We start from the raw sequence: 17,816 nt of genomic DNA, 5'->3' as shown, positions 1-17,816 counted from the left end.
TAAGTATGGAAGTTTAATTACAAATTCTGCCACTGAATAAGTAGAAGAAATCTGGCATGCGGCAGTGTTGTGATCTGAGATATTAAACCCTTACAGTCTTGTGTTTCAGGCATAATTTAGATATTTTTAAGTTCATTTCAGTGTGGCAAAGATTACTCTGCAGAACATAATGGCAGTAAACTAGACTGGATTTTTTGAGAGTTTCAATTCCATTACCTGGAGAAAATTGAGTAAGCTGCCTGGACCAACCTCTGTGTTATTCTAGCCTAGCAAGCATGATGTGATTGCTTTGTATCTCAAATGTGTAAGAGGCCCTTTCCCAACTCCAGTTTGTCAACAGTGGGCCATCCTTTTCCTTGCCATCTCATTCCCTATATCTGTACCAAGCCTTTCCCTCTTGCAACCATTCATTATGCTTCTCCTCTTCATCTGAAATCCTTCCTCTTCACAACTGAAAGTGCCCTTTCTATGGCAATGTCTCTTCCCCTGTCTTTCTCATTTCTCCTTCCAACATAAAGAACTAAGAAAGGGCACAGTGGTAGCACCATCCCCACCCTTTTGCCGCTGACTCTTGTCAAAAAATATTTTCCTGGGAAGCACATAGTATTTTTTAGCCAACCCAATGCTCAGAGGCAATACTATATTCCCAGTTGCTGCTGGCCAAACAGCACACACGTAACTTCCAGGCAGGAGGTAGGCACATTAGGACTGGCTTACTGCCCAGGTGGAAGGTATACAGATTGGTTGCCCATCTGGCAGGGAGGCACATGCTGCAGGCCAAATGGTTTGCACTGTAAGCACCAGAAGACCAAAGAAATTGCTTTCAAGGCTGTAGATGATCGATAGGTCTTATGTTGTACAGATCTGTTATAGTGAATGTTGCAATACAACAGAGGAAGAAAAGGCTGACACCTTTTTTTTTATTTTCCAAAAGTTCACTGGTGAAATGTTTAAGAACATTGTATTTTTTTTTCCTTGTTGGAGCATGCTTCTGATGTTAGTCAGGTTCCATAAAACTTGAGAACGCTGTATAACCTGAGAAAACTGCTATAACTTTGGAGTTTGAGGCCAAAATAAAGCTCTAACACCATCACCTCCACAACATTTCTTGTGGTCCCAGGTGGCAAAACCAAACGTTTTTGAAACGGACTTTGAGAATGTTTTGGTTTCGTCCTCTCTAATCATGTTGATGGCTATCGAGTGCTGTGTGAATTAGTTTTTGTGCTTTGTACTTGAAAGTTAACAAATAGTGGTTATTTCTAAAAATTATACGGAAAGAGAAAGTTATGTCTGCATTTCTGTCGACGGTTGATGCATAGGTAGAGCCCAAAGTGTGAGTGCTAGTTCTGGGTCCTTGAGTGCGTTCTCTTTTGTCCTGCAAAAGCAGGAGCCACTTCTGATTTGGGAAACAAAAACAAAAAAAGAGGCGAGAAAGAAGCCTTTGCCAGTAGAAGTCATTTGTTGCCTTTACTGTATCCTGAGCATTTTTTTACTTAAAGGAAACTTTAAGGGAAGAAGTGTGCTGGTTGTAAATATGCTACACACATGACTATAGATCTCTTTCTCTCTTGTCTTCTGTGAAGTCCTCCTACCAATGTGGGCAATCTGTCCATGGATCTCTCTAAGGCTTCGGAGCCTTTTCATTATCCAACCAATTAAAAAAAAAAAAAACAAAACCAAACCAGACCCAAAAACCAAACCCAAATACTAACTGAGGAGCCAGTAATGTATTCACTAAGCTTTGAGGAAAACCGTATTAAGATACTTCTGCAGAAATGGTTTGTAAATTCTGAAATAGTGGTAGATTTGACCTTTAGCTTTTTTCTGTTCTAAGCAAATCTTGATCTGAATTCTTTTTACTTGAAATTTTTCGTATTTTGACCTGGCCCATGTTTGAGCAAAATTCTTCATAAAATTTAAGTATAGGAAGTCAATAAATGTGGTTTAAGGAGTTCTGATGTTTAAGAATTCGCTTACTTTCCTTGGTTTGTACATATGCTTGCGACGCAATTTCTTACCTAAAGATGGTATGAATAGGAAATTTTGTTTATAAATTTTTCAAATTTAAAATGATGCAGACTGTTAATCGACAGTTAAGTATGAAAGTGTCCTCACAAGATCTTTGTCAAGTCAGTAAATGCAGTTGTCCCCATTTTGCAGACGGAAGATGCTATCCAGATTGCAAACGATACAGTAAGTTGTGTAGTGCTTTCTCTATAATCTTGTCATCATGGAGAAATTTTGATGAAGCACAGAATCCCTTCCCAATGTCTGTTTCAATTTAAAATTGATTTGTGCATACATTGATGTGTTATACGTTTATACTATAATTGTATTGTTAAGATTCACCCACAATGACCTTTTAGGGGGATTGTACTTTTTTTTAAAGAATGAACATTTTATAAAAGTGTGATTGTGTTTTCACTTGTGGGCACTGGGCTGGGATCTTGTTCATTTAGAATGACATATCCATTTTTGATTTCTGACAGCAGTAAGAAAACTGAACTTGGAAGTCACACACTTCTGACTAAAGCAGGTGCACAGGGTAAAAAGAAGAGCAAACCAACACCATGTGCCTTGCAACGGCCCAATCCTTTGGACCAAACTTGTATTCATCCAGAGTCTTACAACATTGCAATGAGGTAAGCAGTGGGAAAGATTCTGAACCATTCACACTGTCAATTTTTAAAATTAAAGTACTGATTTTTCTGACAACAGCCTGCTCAGCCTTTTGAGACAGGAATACCTATATTAATTTGATGTTTTCTCCCCTTTCTTCAAGAGAAAGATGTGCTTCAGAAGTTCTTTACAAGTGAAGGGTCTCACTTGGTGTGTTTTGCCTCTTACGTGCCTGCAAATTTTTAGTTTTATTCTTTGTTTTTTTCAGTTTTCACATTGTTTTTCTGTGAGAAGATCAGTGAATTTTCCAAACTTCACCAGGCTTTCCTCCTATGACCCTGTCTTCTCCGTATCACCACTTTGCACCTCATCAAGGCCACTTTTCTCAATCTCCTTCTGTTCACCAACTCCCTTCATGCTGCACATCTCTTTCAGTTTGGACTTCCAGTTCACAAAGCAGGGAGGCAAATAATTTGTTCTAAAAATATCTAAAAACGGGTTGTTTTCTTGTACCTTGCCCCTATATATTATGTAAAAGGTCATAACTAAAACATAATTTTATGTGTTCTTAAAAATAATCTAATTGTAATGCCATGCAAATTTTTAGTCTGTGGTAGTTTAATACCACCAACATGGGTTTGTTTGTGTGTTTGAGTGTGCACACAAGTGAACAGACATATGTGAGCATGTGTCATTATTATGAGCCTTTAAAATTCAGTTCCGATATTGAGAGATCTAATAAGCTGTATATATTAAGTTCCCAAATACATGAACACCATGGTGGTTTTACTAAGCGACCTTTGGCTAAGACAGGAGAATGGTTTTTGTGTAGGTCAGAAAAAAATAATTAGGAATCCATGTGTGCCTCTGGTTAGGGGATACTGCAGCTGGTAAACGCTCGTATAAGCTGTGATCTTTTCTATCATCAGCCCTGGTTGAAATTGGACTCTGTTTGTCCTCTTGAGAAAACATTATCTCCTACCATAAACCAGCACATATTTATTTTTTTAAGTGATTTGCGATGAACAGGTTCTTTTCTTAAAACATGCTGGAGGTAATTTCAGCAGCAGCTAGACACTTTAGGATTCTTCTCATCTCTGTTGAGAATATTATTCCTGGAGAAAGAGAGTTGTGCTTCCTGTTCTATAAACAAAACCATCTTTAAGCCTCAGAGAGATATGCTGAATTTCTGAATTCATGAAGCTTGAGTTTCTTATCTAAAAAAGCCTTACAGGACCTTGCCTTTTCAGTACACCTTCCCTACAGTGTGTGCTCTGTTCTCTCCCCGGTGGAGATAATTGCATATACAACTTCCTGCGCGTAGGTCTGCGTGCTTTCCTTCTGCTGGGCATGCAGTGCACTTTTGTTCCCATCCTCTCTCTGCCACAGTTCAGTCTTCTTTGTGCCTGATTCTAGGGCCACCGTGCAATTGCCTGCTAGAGTCCATGCTCTTTGTGCAGTCTGTAGGTACATTTGGTTTCTCCTTTTCCACAACAATTTCCCTTTTTTTTTTTTTTCTTATGCGTCAGCATTTGTTCCTAGTTCTCTGCCCTATGCGTAGCTGTGGAAAAAAATAAGGCAAGGTCCCGATCTTAATGATCTTACATTTGGTGGGTGGCTTATAGGGTGAGGAAGCTTGGTCTCCCCACTGGTGATAATTCAGAGTGAGACAATGTGTGTGTGGGGGGGGAAATTACTCAAAATTAATGTTGATTTTCATTGTTGTATTTCATTCAATTTAAATGTCAAGTAGTCAGGATTTGGTTAATAGTCCATTTAGCTTTCCAGCCCTAGTACATTAATAAAATAAATAGTAAAAGTGTTCACAGTGTTAACATTTTCACTTAAAGGCAGATGTGGAAAGATCACTTCAGGGAGCAGAGAAGTGTAGCCAGTTAGTGGTGGAATACTGCAGGAGTTTATCTACATACAATACCATCCCACAGATTGGTCAGAAAATAAAGAATTGTGACTCTGTTTCTAGAACAACATAGATTACTTTTATATCTGAAGTGGTGAGTGGGATTATTACTGCATAGGGTAGCTCAGATAGTCACATACAGTTGAAATTCTGGAGAACAGTTTTAGTATGTCTCAAATCATATAATTATGATTTGGAATTTGGCTAGGAACCCAGGATTAGCACTATTTAAAAAAAAAAAAAAAAAAAAAAAAAAAAGAAAAAGACAAGTTTTACATCTCAACCAAAAGAGAGTGGTTTCAGTCAGAGGCTTATGCGTTATTTAGAGGGGAGGCTGCCACCTATTGCACAGCCAACACTGCTTGGAAGGTACCTTGCTGATTCTTAAAATGTGCTCAGAGTCAAACTCGTTGGACTTGGAGAGCTGCAAAGCCATTGCAGAAGTATGACGTGACTGCAGACCAGTGCTACCTATCATGTAATCTCTCTTTGGCTAATGCAATTACTTTAAAGTAAGTTTCCAGCAGTGCCTTTGTCTGTTCTCTGTTTCTCACCAAACATTTGGCCTTCCTAGACTGAATTTTTGGGTGAAGTATTTAAATCCCAAGTGCGAGTTGTAGGTATTGTACCATACAGGGTTTTCTTATGCAAAAGAATATCAGCTGATGCTAAAACAAATATAAAAATGCAATAACAATATCTGCTAATGGAACACCAAAACTACTAAGTGTAGGATCTGTCTGTGTAACTAACTGAATCAGCCTTTTCTGTTTTCTTTGGGCTTTTTCTCTGTTGCCTGTCTTCTTACATTTATGAGTATCAGTACACATAGTTTGATGTGGGGAAAAAAAAAGTCTCAAAGTGCTTTCTGTGAATGTAGTCCATGGTCAACAGTAATTTTCTTTTTCTTGCAATCAAAAGATGGTTTCCTTGAAAGCTTGTTAAATATGAATGTGATAACTTTTATGATATAGATTGTATTAACATGCACTAACTTGATATTTGCCCCCTTCCCCACACCATTTGGTTATCTCTCTAATGTTTTTTCATTGCAAATAGCTGTTTGAAGAAAAGAAAATACAGCTCTGCAGCAAACTGACAAAAGCCAAGAAGTGTAATATTAAAAATTGACACTGATGACATAAGGGCTAAATACAAACCAGACATCCTCCCCTCAAGCAACTAATGCTATAATTTAGCAATGATTATATATTTAAAATTACTTTTCAAAAAAAAACGTATGAGCTGTTAAGCTTCTAGGAACTTATGGAAATGGCTTTCCAAACCGATTTGCTGCCTGAATATGAATTAAGAAAAAATTTTACTAGGAATTCAGACTTCATGGAGGATTCAGTCCAAAGTTTATTGGAGCTGTTGACAAGTTTTGCTGAATTTCATAGGCATTGGATGGGACTGGGCTTGTAATTCCCTTTTGCTGAGCCTATGTTCATGATAAAGATTCTGAGAGCTTGAAGATCAAATCGTGTTCATGTTGGTGATTTGAGTTGTCTTACTGAAAACAACCAACATCCAAAGGACTTCTTAACATGTTAGAACTAAACTAGGATTAAAACCTAATTAATAATTCTTATAATTTAAATTACTGGGTGTAAGAAAAATTGAGATTGTTAGAAGTGGGTTAGAATCAGTGTTTAATACATATATTTTTAAACAAAATACCTTTTAAAGCAGTTCTCTTTCTTTGCTGCTTTCAAAGTATGTCTGTCTTCTTTTTCTGTGCTTACACAGAAATTTGTCAGGGACCACGTCAAGCTCACAGGTGGACGTGTGCTACCAAAGGGCAGAATTGTTGTCTTGAAGATAAGCAGATTTGATTCAAGGCATCAAAATACAGTATTACATACCTGTTAACACAGAAATTAAAATGAATGGAATAGATGCTGCATAAATGAATCATAAAGGCTTTCTCATGCAATGTCTGCCACATCTCGCCATGAGAAAGTAATTTGTGAAAATTTTATTGGATTAAAAGTTTTCATGGGAAATTACATTTATTTCTAAACAAAATAAGATGGTGATTTGTATCCACTGCTTCTATCCAAATTAGCCAAAAGCAGCAGTCCACATTACAGATTTATGACATACAAAATTATCAGGTTTTAAAACAATGTTTCTGAGGGATAGAAGTTCACCAAAATTTGAAACCACTAATTTTCTTTTTCTGAACTATTTTGTAGCTTGAAAAGCCAATCCATTTGGAAAAAAAAAAAAAAAAAAGGTTAAAAAAATTGCTCCCAAGTGGTGACTTTGGTTGCCAAGCTTTAGGCTGGAGCCAATTTTTATAGCTGAATTAGAAAACCCTGAAAAATAGGGGTTTTATAATGGAAACACTGATGTAATCTTTACTACAGTGGCACAAATGGTGCTGGTGTGATTGATTTATGGCATTTAAACATCTTAACTTAAAATCTGTACAATTCCTGTAAAATAATTGGAAAACATCCTACTGGTGATTTAACACACTCTGCAGATGACCAAAACGGTTTTGTTTGTGGTTTCCACACTGTCAAAGTTTGGCTTTGTCATGTGCCGCGATCAAGCTTACGAACACCTCTAAAGATTATGAATCAGAATTTCCTAAAAGTTAAATTAAAAAAAAAAAAACTTTTTTGTAGGCAGCACATTTTCCTGCAAAGCAGAGCTGTTTAAAGTTTCTGAAAAGTCTATATGTGAAAAACAGTTTATAGTGGCAGAGTCCTCTACATACAATTAATACAGCGTGTAGAGCATATCCAATTTCTTGGTACGTATTGTAAAAGAACTGGTGGGGAAACTGAGGAAATGTTTGGGAAGTCCCAAGAAGTTACAACCAGGTTATGCTTATAAACCAAAATGCTGGAAAGAAAACGCAATGTTTTTTCTTTGTTGTGTCAGTCTGCTGGGTACAGTTGGTTTTGTATGACTGAATCTTAACATGTACTGATTTTTATTTAAATCTCATAAAAATGCTCTTTGCTAAAGGTTGGCACTCAGAATGTGTATTTGCTGCTCACAGATTGCAGCATCTGGCAGACAGGTTGTATTTCAGTCTGCCTTAGAAATATTTACCAATATTTATAAAAGATCTAAAGTTGTGATTCAGCATAACATGGGTGGGGATCTTCCTTGGCTAATTCCCCAGGTTTAGGACCTTGCCTGGTAGAGGATAGTACTGCTCACTGAGGTTGGTTATGCCTTAAGAGAAGTTTTTGACGTACTGAGCAGAGTGGCTTACAGTGAAGATTCGTGTCTCACCCTTCACTGTGTATTGATAATGCTGCTTGATATCCCCAGAAGGACTTCAAAATCCCAAGAGGATTCAGTGAAGCACTCATTACGTGCTTATTCTTCACCAAAGTAAAACATTCGATGCTCATTTCAGCAACACGTTTATGTTGATAACATTTTATCTTCCATTGTAAATGGATTGATCATTTTTCAAGTATCTCTGGTGTTTCTGCTGCTCTTTACATGGGTGGATGTAGCAGCTGATCTGTAGTATCTCAGTTGCTATGCTGAAAAGGCAAGTACTGACATGTAAGAAAATGCAGAAGGGAGAGACCACCAAAAGAAAGAGGTCTTCCTCTTCTGCCCTTTATGCAACGGCACACTTGTCCTTTGATGGCATTCCCAGCTCTCTGCCGGGCTGGCTCGTTTCTGTCCAGGTCCCTGAGTTGTCACTGAGCAACTAAGGCCATGCTTAAGGGGAACAGAAATCAGGGAGGGAATAGTTACTTGGTATGGTGTTTGAGCAATGAAAACAAATTGTTGTGCTCTATTTAATAATGCAGTCTACAGGTGAATATTTTACAGAGGATAATAGTTTTTACTGTGGTAGGATGCCTTTCTTTAAATTCACTACAAAGTCATCAGAAGCATCTTTTTCCCACTTCAGTAAGACTGTATTTGCATGTACACACACACGTGTGTGTGTGTATTCAAGCTATTTAATGTGTAAAATAATACTTTTTAGTAAAGTCTTAAGTTTCTTTTTTAAAAGTCTAAAAAAGGTTAAGCTCGGTAAATGAATGATTCTTCATGATTATTTCCAATAGGAAATGGCTAACCCTAATTAAGGAGAACACCTGCCGAATTAGGGCCATAAAACCGAATAAGTAATAATTCATGTTCATCACTTGAGAAGGCCAGTTCATTCACAGGTCTGACTTAACTTAGTAGCTGGATTTTTAGAGGACATATTTTTGAAAGTTACCTTGTCGGTAAATAGAAGAGCAGAAAAGGCTTTCGCTGCTAATTGCTATCTGATAAAGACATTTTATGTGGTGTAAAACTTACAGTTAACAAGAATGAGTAGAAGAACTTGGAAATAACATAGAATTATCATCCAATTACAGTATAAATACTAGACCCATAAATCAAGTGGTATTTTTTCATTTGTTGAAATTTTTGAAACTTACATAACTTCCTACTGATTGCATTAAAAAAAAAATGAAGAAAAAAATTAGCTTTTTAATGGAATGATCACCTTTAACTGTAGGACTAATTCTTTGTGGATAACTAACCACGTTTCACTATTTTGTATCTTGGGTTACGCTTCAGTTATGTGATATATCGGTAGTCATGAAAATGGCTAACAACATGCTTAATGTAGCAAAGTGACTATACTGCAGCATAACTGTGTCTGTATTGCTTTTCTTGTTTAAAAACTCATTGTTTCTTAGATTTATATGTTCAAAATGTCATAAACAGAGTGCTTTTTCATCTTCTGCATGCAGTCATATAATCTATAACAATAATTTATGCATTTGAGGGAAAACATATTGGTTAAATATCCTTTTCTGGCTAAACCACATAAGCAGTTTTAAATATATTTGGAACTTCAACTTTGTGTCCAGCAACTAATTACAGAAAGTAATGCACGAATATTGTTTGATATATAATCTGCATCAGTAGTCGAAAATTGAGGATCTGTGTCACTAGTGAGAACAAGAACAGTCAACATCTGCATTATACAAATAAGGCTTTTGCATTTCAAAATGTTACTAGAACATAAATGTCTGCATAATTTAAGTTTGCTACTGTCACGTACCTAACAAAGCGCATGCTAATGCAAAGTTGTTTTGTTTTCAGAGTGATTATGTTGCATTACCATTAATTCATGTGTGCGCTGTGACAAGATGTAATGGCGTATCATGTTGCTTTAATGTAATGAATCCAGTACTCCCAGCTCTTAAGTCGTGTTGCTGGAAATGATTACATAAAACAGAAATGACTGTGACTAAAACCCTTGCAAAGCTTTAGAACTCCTGCACATTATAAGAAGCTTTTTGGGGGGTTTAAAGTAACTTCGTAAAAATTTACTGAAGGCTTCCCTTGGTAATGGTTTTACTCTTTTCTGACTTTTTTTGCATTCCAGTGAAATTTGCATTATCTTTTAAGCATTGCAAGGGCTGTGCTATAATTTTGTGCAGATGTGTGTGTTAAGTGAACATGATGTGCTTATTTGTTACATTTATGCTACTTCTCCTTCTTTATCTGGGTAAGATGGATGAAATTATGTATTAAATAAAAACATCAGTGATTTAGCCATGACCATTCTCTGCAGGTCCTGTAAGACTGTAAAGATTGATTTTAAAACTAAGGTGGTATGCAGAGGTTTCTGAGTATCCTCTAAATCTCAAAGCCATAAAACTCAAAGTCTCTAAACCAGCTAAATTTTGCTCTGTTCTGACACTCCTAAGACTCTGGCAGCTTTTATCTGAGTTGATGTGCCTTGAACAGAAAGTTCGCCGTTCACTCAGACACTCAACGTTTGAGGAAATAAGGATACTATATCTTAAAAGAATGACCTCATTTCAGGAAAAACATCTCGTCTTTCCCATTTCCATTTCTGTTCTTGAGGTTTTATCTTTCTAGTAGATAAACATAGGACTTGAACTACTGCAACATGTTATTTAGTTCACATATGTAGCCAGGAAAATACTCGAAGGGCTTTCATTTTTGTACAGATCATTCATGTTCTTGTGTTGTACAGCTGGAACTGTCATTTACGAATTGGGTAGCTGAGGTATTTCAAAGATTGTAGTGAGATAGTTTAACATTACGAAGATCAAAATATGTAAATTAGGGGAAACCTCTTTTTTTCCTCCCCTGTAACCATATCCTAGTCTTATTACCAACTATATCCTTTTTTTCTGACCTTGAAGTAACTCTTGAAGGAAGTTGTTGGCTGCTTTTTTAAGAAGGAAACATTTAACTTCGTTCTTAGCAATGACATTTAAAAATAGAAATGATCAATATAATATGCCACTGTTCAGTCAGAGATTTGTGCTTTATATTGATTTTTTTCATTCTAAGTGCTCTCAGGCTATGTTCATTTGAGTGAAAATGATACATTAAATATATAACCAGATTCAACAGTATTTTTTAAAAACTACATCTGTAATCACTAAGAAATGGCTTTTATTTGGAAATATTTTAATGTGTAGGTTTTACCAAAACCTAACCTAACCTAAAAAGGTGAGGATTTCTTTGGTGTGTATGTGCATGCTGGGTCTTGTTACAGTGCTCTGTTCTGCCTGTAATATACCTCATAATTCTGAAGTATTCTTAACCGAATGCCTGGTTTTTAGAACATTAATAATTCTGCTGTGGTCAAGTGGGACTTCTCATGTACTTAGGCTTGGGCACATGTTTAAACATTGTCTTCAGGCAGAGCCAAAATTTTATTCTGAGCAGCAACCATGCTAATAAGTTCTTTGAACAACTCAGGGCCCAAACCTACCACCCTTGCCTAGATGAGGAATCCTTTTTAATATCAGATAAATACTTCCATTGGGATTTCTGGAGGGTGGGAGAGGCAGAGGAAGGAGTGGGGGGCAAAATAACTTTCATGAATAGTTATTGAGGGCCCGGGCACCTGGGTTGTGTCCTGTTTCAGGCTGGTTTTCTTTCCAGCAGCCTGCACCTAGCGCCGTGCATTCTGATTGCATTAGCTACACGTTCAGCAGTTTTGGACATAACTGGGTGGTTTGGGGTTTTTTTAATACATTGGTGGCTGTTCCATGTGGTTGCACTTACTAGCAGCAAAACCCACCCTGTTATCGATTTACAAAGTGAAGGTGCTTCTGCAAAATCTTAATGGTGAAAAAATGTTACTTGAAGGTACTCGAGCTGAATTTCCATTTGAAGTCAAATAACGCCAAGTACGTGAATGTCAGCAAACTTGTTTATAGGGGTGCGCGGTAAAGCATACATTATTTAGAAGGTTGAGTCATGAGGCTGGTGGGGTTTGTTGCGTTACATCTGGCACGTCAGTCAAAGCCGGGGCAGCTGCCGCCTGTCACGAGTGCGCTGGTGGGGCATTGTCCATCCATCAACGTTGGCAGCCAGCAGCCCCGAGGAGCTCTGCGAAGAGCACTTCGCCTGGACCCACGCACCCTTTCAGTATTATCATTGCAACCACTTTCAGGGCTCTTTTGAGACCAACAGAACATGGTTTCGTAGGTGGTCTGATATTTTTCTTATATAGGCTCTTATTAGAAAAATATTTGAGTGCTAGGAAGGTTTTCTTGTTAGTTTATGGAATATAAAAATTTGTATTTAATATTATAAACAATTTTGCATCTATTTTTATGTTTACTTTGTTGCCAAAGCACTTCAAACTACTTTAAAAAGTGTTGTCAAAAGTAGAAATGCAGTCAATCAAAACAATGTTTAGTAAGTCCTGAGAACAGCATCATATGCTGAATCCTTATTAATTATTTTTTTCTTCATACATTGCCACATGAAAGATCTGCATGCATTAAGGAAATTAATGTAAAAACTAGATCTATCACTATTAAGTGCAAATACACATTTGAGCTAACAGTATGCTTAAATTGCCATGCTTGCACTTCAATCTGGTAAAAAAGTGGAAGCTGTCCTCCTTTTGGCAAAATTAGTGGATGTTCTGAAGTGAAGATTTGCCCTTGTGCCCAAAGCTGAATTTTGTGCTTTACAGGAAGTTGGAAGTTGGGTATTGCTTTAATTATGTTCCTTCAATTTGTATTTTCTCAAGAAGAAATTTAATTTTGTATTTCAGTTTGTGGAACTTTTTATCACTCACCACCTGAAATAATGTCAGTTGGGTTCCTTGGGTTAAAAAAAAAAAAAAAAAAAAAAAAAGAAAAACAACAAAACAAAGAAATCCCCACTGTGACTCCTGCCAAAAGGAATACTAGCCGCAGGTTTTGATATAAGCACAGCACGTATATTTGAGGGGGGGAAAGGAGGATGAGTATCAGGGGGGTTTGCTTTCTTAAGGAGCTGGAATGTCTTCCACCACTCCCAAGTGCAGGGCAGGAGCCTGTTGGTCAGCACTTCTTTTGCAGCTCATAGTTTACACCTGTTGTGAAGTAGGATAAGGGCAGGAAGGAGGGATCTTTTTTAGGAATTTGGAAGGAACGTTTACACAGACGCTGGAAGGCAAGCACAATAATTCTACTGTCTGTTGTGGTGGAGAACATGCAAAAAGCCATGTGCCCCCCTCCAACAGTAAGGACAAAGCAGCAGTGCGAAAGCAGAGTGTAAGAGGCTTATTCGTGGTGAGATGCAGAGCAGGGCAGCAGGACCCAAGTGAAGTGTCTACTGAGAAAAGGACAAATTGCTGTATTTAGTACAATGTGGCTCAGCTTCCATGAGCTGCATCCTCATTTTCATTGGTTTATATCCATTAAAGACTTTTTTTGCATTTTTAAGTCCTTCAGTAAAATAAGGACATTTATTCAGTGATAGGTAAATATTGCCTAAGGCATCGCTACTGCATGTGAATTTTTGTCATCTGTTCTATGTGCTTCTCAGCATATGTGCCAGCATTGCTGAACTAAAAATCTCACTAAGTGTGGTGTGGGGTTTTTTAATTTATTAAAAAAAAATCCCAGCTCAAGACATTCTTTTCAACCTTTTTAGATGTCGGTCCAAATTTGTCTGTCTGCATTATATATATGTAAGTTAAAATGGGGATGGAAGAGGGTGTTTGTCTTGTGTGACTTCTTTTGACTTGATCATTCCTTAGTTTCTGAAAAACTAATTGTTCTTAACCATGGAGTTTTTTATTTTTTTACTTTTTATTATTATTATTCTATTATGTTATTATTTTATTGTATTATTTGTTGTTGTTAATAATACATGAAGTATTTTATGTAAAGTTTTTCTTATTCTTAATTTTGGTTAAAAATTATTTGTATTAATTTAATATTTTAAATGTTAATTGTTGTTTTACTAAATTGCTATTATAATTTGAATGACAGTGACAATGAAAATGACAGTATTATAGAACTCACATATTTCTAGGGAGCTTTCATATTAAGATAAATCTTTCTGTTATAGTCAGAATCAATTTTAGCATGACATAAATCTTCAGTCTGAGAAGTGATTTATATGTTGAAATTTTGCATCTAGTTTTATAGCCTATTCCAGGAGATACATATATACAGTCTCAAAATTTCCATGTTCGTCTCAGATCAGTGATGAGTTGAGAGGATACGAACTTGGGAAACTGTTTGTTCACTGTTCATCTTATTTATTAGAAGTTTTGTTCATGCATCAATGCAAAAGTAATTAAAACCCCTAAGCATAGCAAAGGTTCAGTTCTCACTGAAGGATGTTACAAATCTCCCTCTGCATCTTTGTTTGAACTTCCCAGGTTTTTATCTTTCATTGGAGGAAATGCAAATGACATAGGAAAATCGGATATGCAGCAAAAAGTAAATGCAGTAATTCAGAAGGAAGGACTGGAAGGCACAGCCAAAAGGCTAAATACAACGGTGCACACACTGCAGCTGATCATCGATGGTCTGACTCAGCCTGAAGGCTTTGACATCCGAACAGGTAAACCTTTGTTTTGGAGGCTGTGATCTCAGTTTGCTTGTTCTGCATACCGGTTTTAAACAGCACTTTTTCTTCTGAAGTCAGTAGTGGATTTTCATGGATGTATAACTCCATTTCTTTTCTCAAGACTAGGTAAAGCCTGTATCGCAGTCAGATGTTTCTTTCCAGCTCAGTAGGTAAGGAGTGTGAATCCTGTCTTAAATCATGGCATTTTCAGCTGTAGGAAGGGGAGTCGTATGGCTGTTAACAAATGAAATAGTTTCAATATGTTGACTCTGTACTGATTAAATCAGTGTTGGCTCTCCGTCACAGAGGGGGATGCTGAGATCAAGCTGGAGCAGCAGTAATAAGTTCCGTGGAGCAGCAGTGTAGTAGTGCGTAGTTCTGCTCTTTAATTGCACTAGTTCCTGGAGACAAGTGTAACTGGAGCACATGGCTCATGACCTGCCTTGGTTAAAACTTTGCAGTAGTGCTGAACAGTTGGAGATGGAGGTAGAAGAAAGGTGAGGTAAGCAATGAAGTAAAACATCTGGAGATGCTGTTGCTTAATGAAACTTACAGCTGGATTCTCTTACGACAGCAAGAGATAAAAGTAGGCAGCAAAGATGCAGGCTTGTAATAACAAATAATAAACATGCTTAAAAAAAAAACCCAAACATTTCTCTCCCATTTTTTTGGGTTCATTAGTAGTTTCCTTGCAGATTGTAAAAATATTTCCCACTAGTGATCTTGAAAATGTGTATTTTCTAGGTCTCCATTTGTTCTGGTGGTCTCACATCTAAATTACAGTAGGATAGACATATGAAGATATAAAAGCAAAAGAGAATCTTCAGTGGAAATATCCATATTCTGCTGATCCGGTACATTCAGTATTACTATAGACAGACTCTGTGACTGGAGCAGGTAGACTTGTATAGCTGTAATTCATTGTCTTTGCAACCCTGCTAGAGACCATCGGAGAGGAAATGCATCACATCTAATAGGGCTCAGGCAGACTGAATGGTTTGTGCTCTGCCCTGATTCAAAAGATAGTCTTGGTTGAAGTTTCAATTCCATTGTTGTTCCCAACAGTAGAGATGCGACATTAGGGATTTACCAGCAAAGACTAGCTTTCCCATCTATCCTCTTAAATTTAATTGAAATTCTCTGTTGTTTATTTTTCCTGAATTATTTTAGTACAAAGGAAAATGGGAAGAATTATTTGGAGAAAGGGAAAGAAAAGAATATTTTTATCATGTTATTTTAAACAGCTCATCGGGTAATTATAATGAATCTGCCAGGATGGGGGAAAAAAAAAACAAACAGGTTTGTAAACATTTAAAGAGACTCCCGTCGTTCCTCTGAATCTTCTTGTGCTCATTGCCCTGAATGGCTGTTTAGTTGCTTTTTTCATTGAAGTGCCACTGTACAGTATAATGTTACAATAGGATTAACCATTTTGGACTTGAGAAATTAGGTACATTCCTACAGTAGAAAATTTGATGTCATTCAAAGCCTATTGCTGCATTTGCCAGCTTGTGTCCTCGACTGGGGTCTGATCCACAGTCTGGTGAAGTTACAGGCTGATTTCCAGAGCATTTTAGCTATAAATTTGTTCAGGCTGTATTTTATTTCTCAAAGGTAAATATAGGAAAATGTTGCAATCCTGGTTTGGTGATGTTCTATGTGGAAAATCTCAGTGCTATTATATCTTGGAAAAGGTAAAACAGCAGTAGTAAAAAGGTTGAAAGGAAAATTGTTGGGGTGGCTCAGAAGGGTTTTCTGCAGAGCAGAAAGTGGTAAGCAAGTAACAACAGAGCTTAAAAGATCCATCTGTGCCCTTAAATGTAGAATGTGGATTTTAATATATTGGGATATTACCTCATTATAATGATGTATGTGTGATTTTTAAGTTGTCGGTGCGAAGAAGCAGTTGATCGTGTGATGTCATGGGAGGCAGTTGATTGTGTGATGTCATGGTACAGATGAACAGCAAGCCTAAGAACAGTGCGGTGTTGACTTTTCTCCTTAGTATGTGATGGGACTGAGTATTCACCTTCCTGTGTACAAATTTGTATAGGAATAGAATTTCATGTATAATTCATGTAGCTCAAGTAAGAGTCATCTCAAGTCTTTTTCTCCCTAGCTCCAAGAAAATTTAAAGAATCTTTCAGTCCTTAGCTAATACACTACACACTTCTGATCCCCTTGTAATAGTTTCATACCACAGAGTTCACTATACTTATTGCTCCATTAACCAGTGATTCATAAAATACAAGAAATCAGTTGTTTATCACAGATGAGTCTTTATTTAAAAAACAGAATGAAGCAGTATTTGGGACCTTAGACCTACCTTGGGATGACTTCTTAATTAAAAACAAGCAGCTGGAAACAACCCTTAGAAAATAATGCAGGCTTTGTCTCTAGTGTCTTATTTTTGTTTCTTGTTTCTTATAACAGATTTTGATAAACCTGACTTCAAGAGAAGCATAGTCTGCTTTGAAGACTTAAGTGTTGGTGCTGTTCTGACTGGAAAAGTTGAAAATGCGACGCCATTTGGAGTTTTTGTTGATATTGGTGTGGGAAAAGCAGGTTTGATTCCAGTGCGAAACATAACAGAAGCAAAACTTTCTAAAGTGAAGAAGAGAAGAAGCCTGGGGTTAGGTCCTGGAGAAAGAGTGGAAGTTAAAGTGCTTAATGTTGATATTCCTCGACTGAGGATAACGTTGGATCTTATTCGCGTTTTATGAGAGGGTTTTTTATGATTGAGCCTTCATTTTAAAGGTTAAGAAATGTCAGCAAGGTTCTGGAGATTCAGGCATTTAATGAGAGCGTTGAAAATGAAGAAATTTTGAAATGTGGAGCCTTGCTTTTTTTCTTTTTTTTTTTTTAAATCTAACAGGTTTTCCACATTTCTTGAATCCTTTCTGTTAAAAATTGTTGGAACAGGTCATTGGATTACCTCCAAGCAACCTTCTTATTTTGTCTGCAGTACAAATGAAATTCCGGTGGACTGTCAGACAGATCTCTTATCTGCTCTGTCTGTGCAAGATTTGCTGTCTCAATCTTTAGTCAGTATTGCACAAGCAGACACATCTACTGCTCCCCTTCAAAAAGCAGCCTTGCAGGCTGCCTGTTTCCTGGTTGAGAGTCTAAAAGAAGGTACCTAGTTATAGAAAAAAAGTTATCTTTTTCAGTTAGTGATGACATTGCTTCAAAAGTAGACTGAAAAAAGAGCATCTGCTAATACTATTGATGGTTCAGAAATACTCGGCTTTAATTTATTTGAGCAACATTATTAGTAGGTCTGTTTACCTGTCTTAGTATTGCTTGTTCAGTTACCATTGATTAACACACTTGAATGTAGCTTGGGGTTTAAGGAACTTTGCTCAAAGGTGTCAGAAGACATTTATGTTGTACTATACTTGTGCAAAATAAAAACTTTCTGGCCATCTTTTCTCAGTGT

General features: G+C 37.0%; 1 protein-coding gene across 2 annotated transcripts in view; it reads left to right on the top strand.

Moving 5' to 3' along the window:
• The window catches only part of SRBD1 (S1 RNA binding domain 1), a 132,854-nt gene extending 115,676 nt beyond the window's left edge, over window positions 1-17,178 (top strand). For both annotated transcript variants that reach the window (XM_035891267.1, XM_009635668.2), the window contains exons 19-21: window positions 2,490-2,642; window positions 14,187-14,371; window positions 16,811-17,178. In XM_035891267.1, the coding sequence (XP_035747160.1) occupies window positions 2,490-2,642; window positions 14,187-14,371; window positions 16,811-17,100 (628 nt within the window). In that variant the 3' untranslated portion in view covers window positions 17,101-17,178. The remainder of the gene's footprint in view (window positions 1-2,489; window positions 2,643-14,186; window positions 14,372-16,810) is intronic.
• The last annotated feature ends 638 nt before the right edge of the window (window positions 17,179-17,816 follow it).

Source organism: Egretta garzetta, unplaced genomic scaffold, assembly GCF_000687185.1.
Source record: "Egretta garzetta isolate BGI_Z169 unplaced genomic scaffold, ASM68718v1 scaffold123, whole genome shotgun sequence".
Lineage (NCBI taxonomy): Eukaryota > Metazoa > Chordata > Aves > Pelecaniformes > Ardeidae > Egretta > Egretta garzetta.
This window is presented reverse-complemented; position numbering and strand designations above follow the sequence as displayed.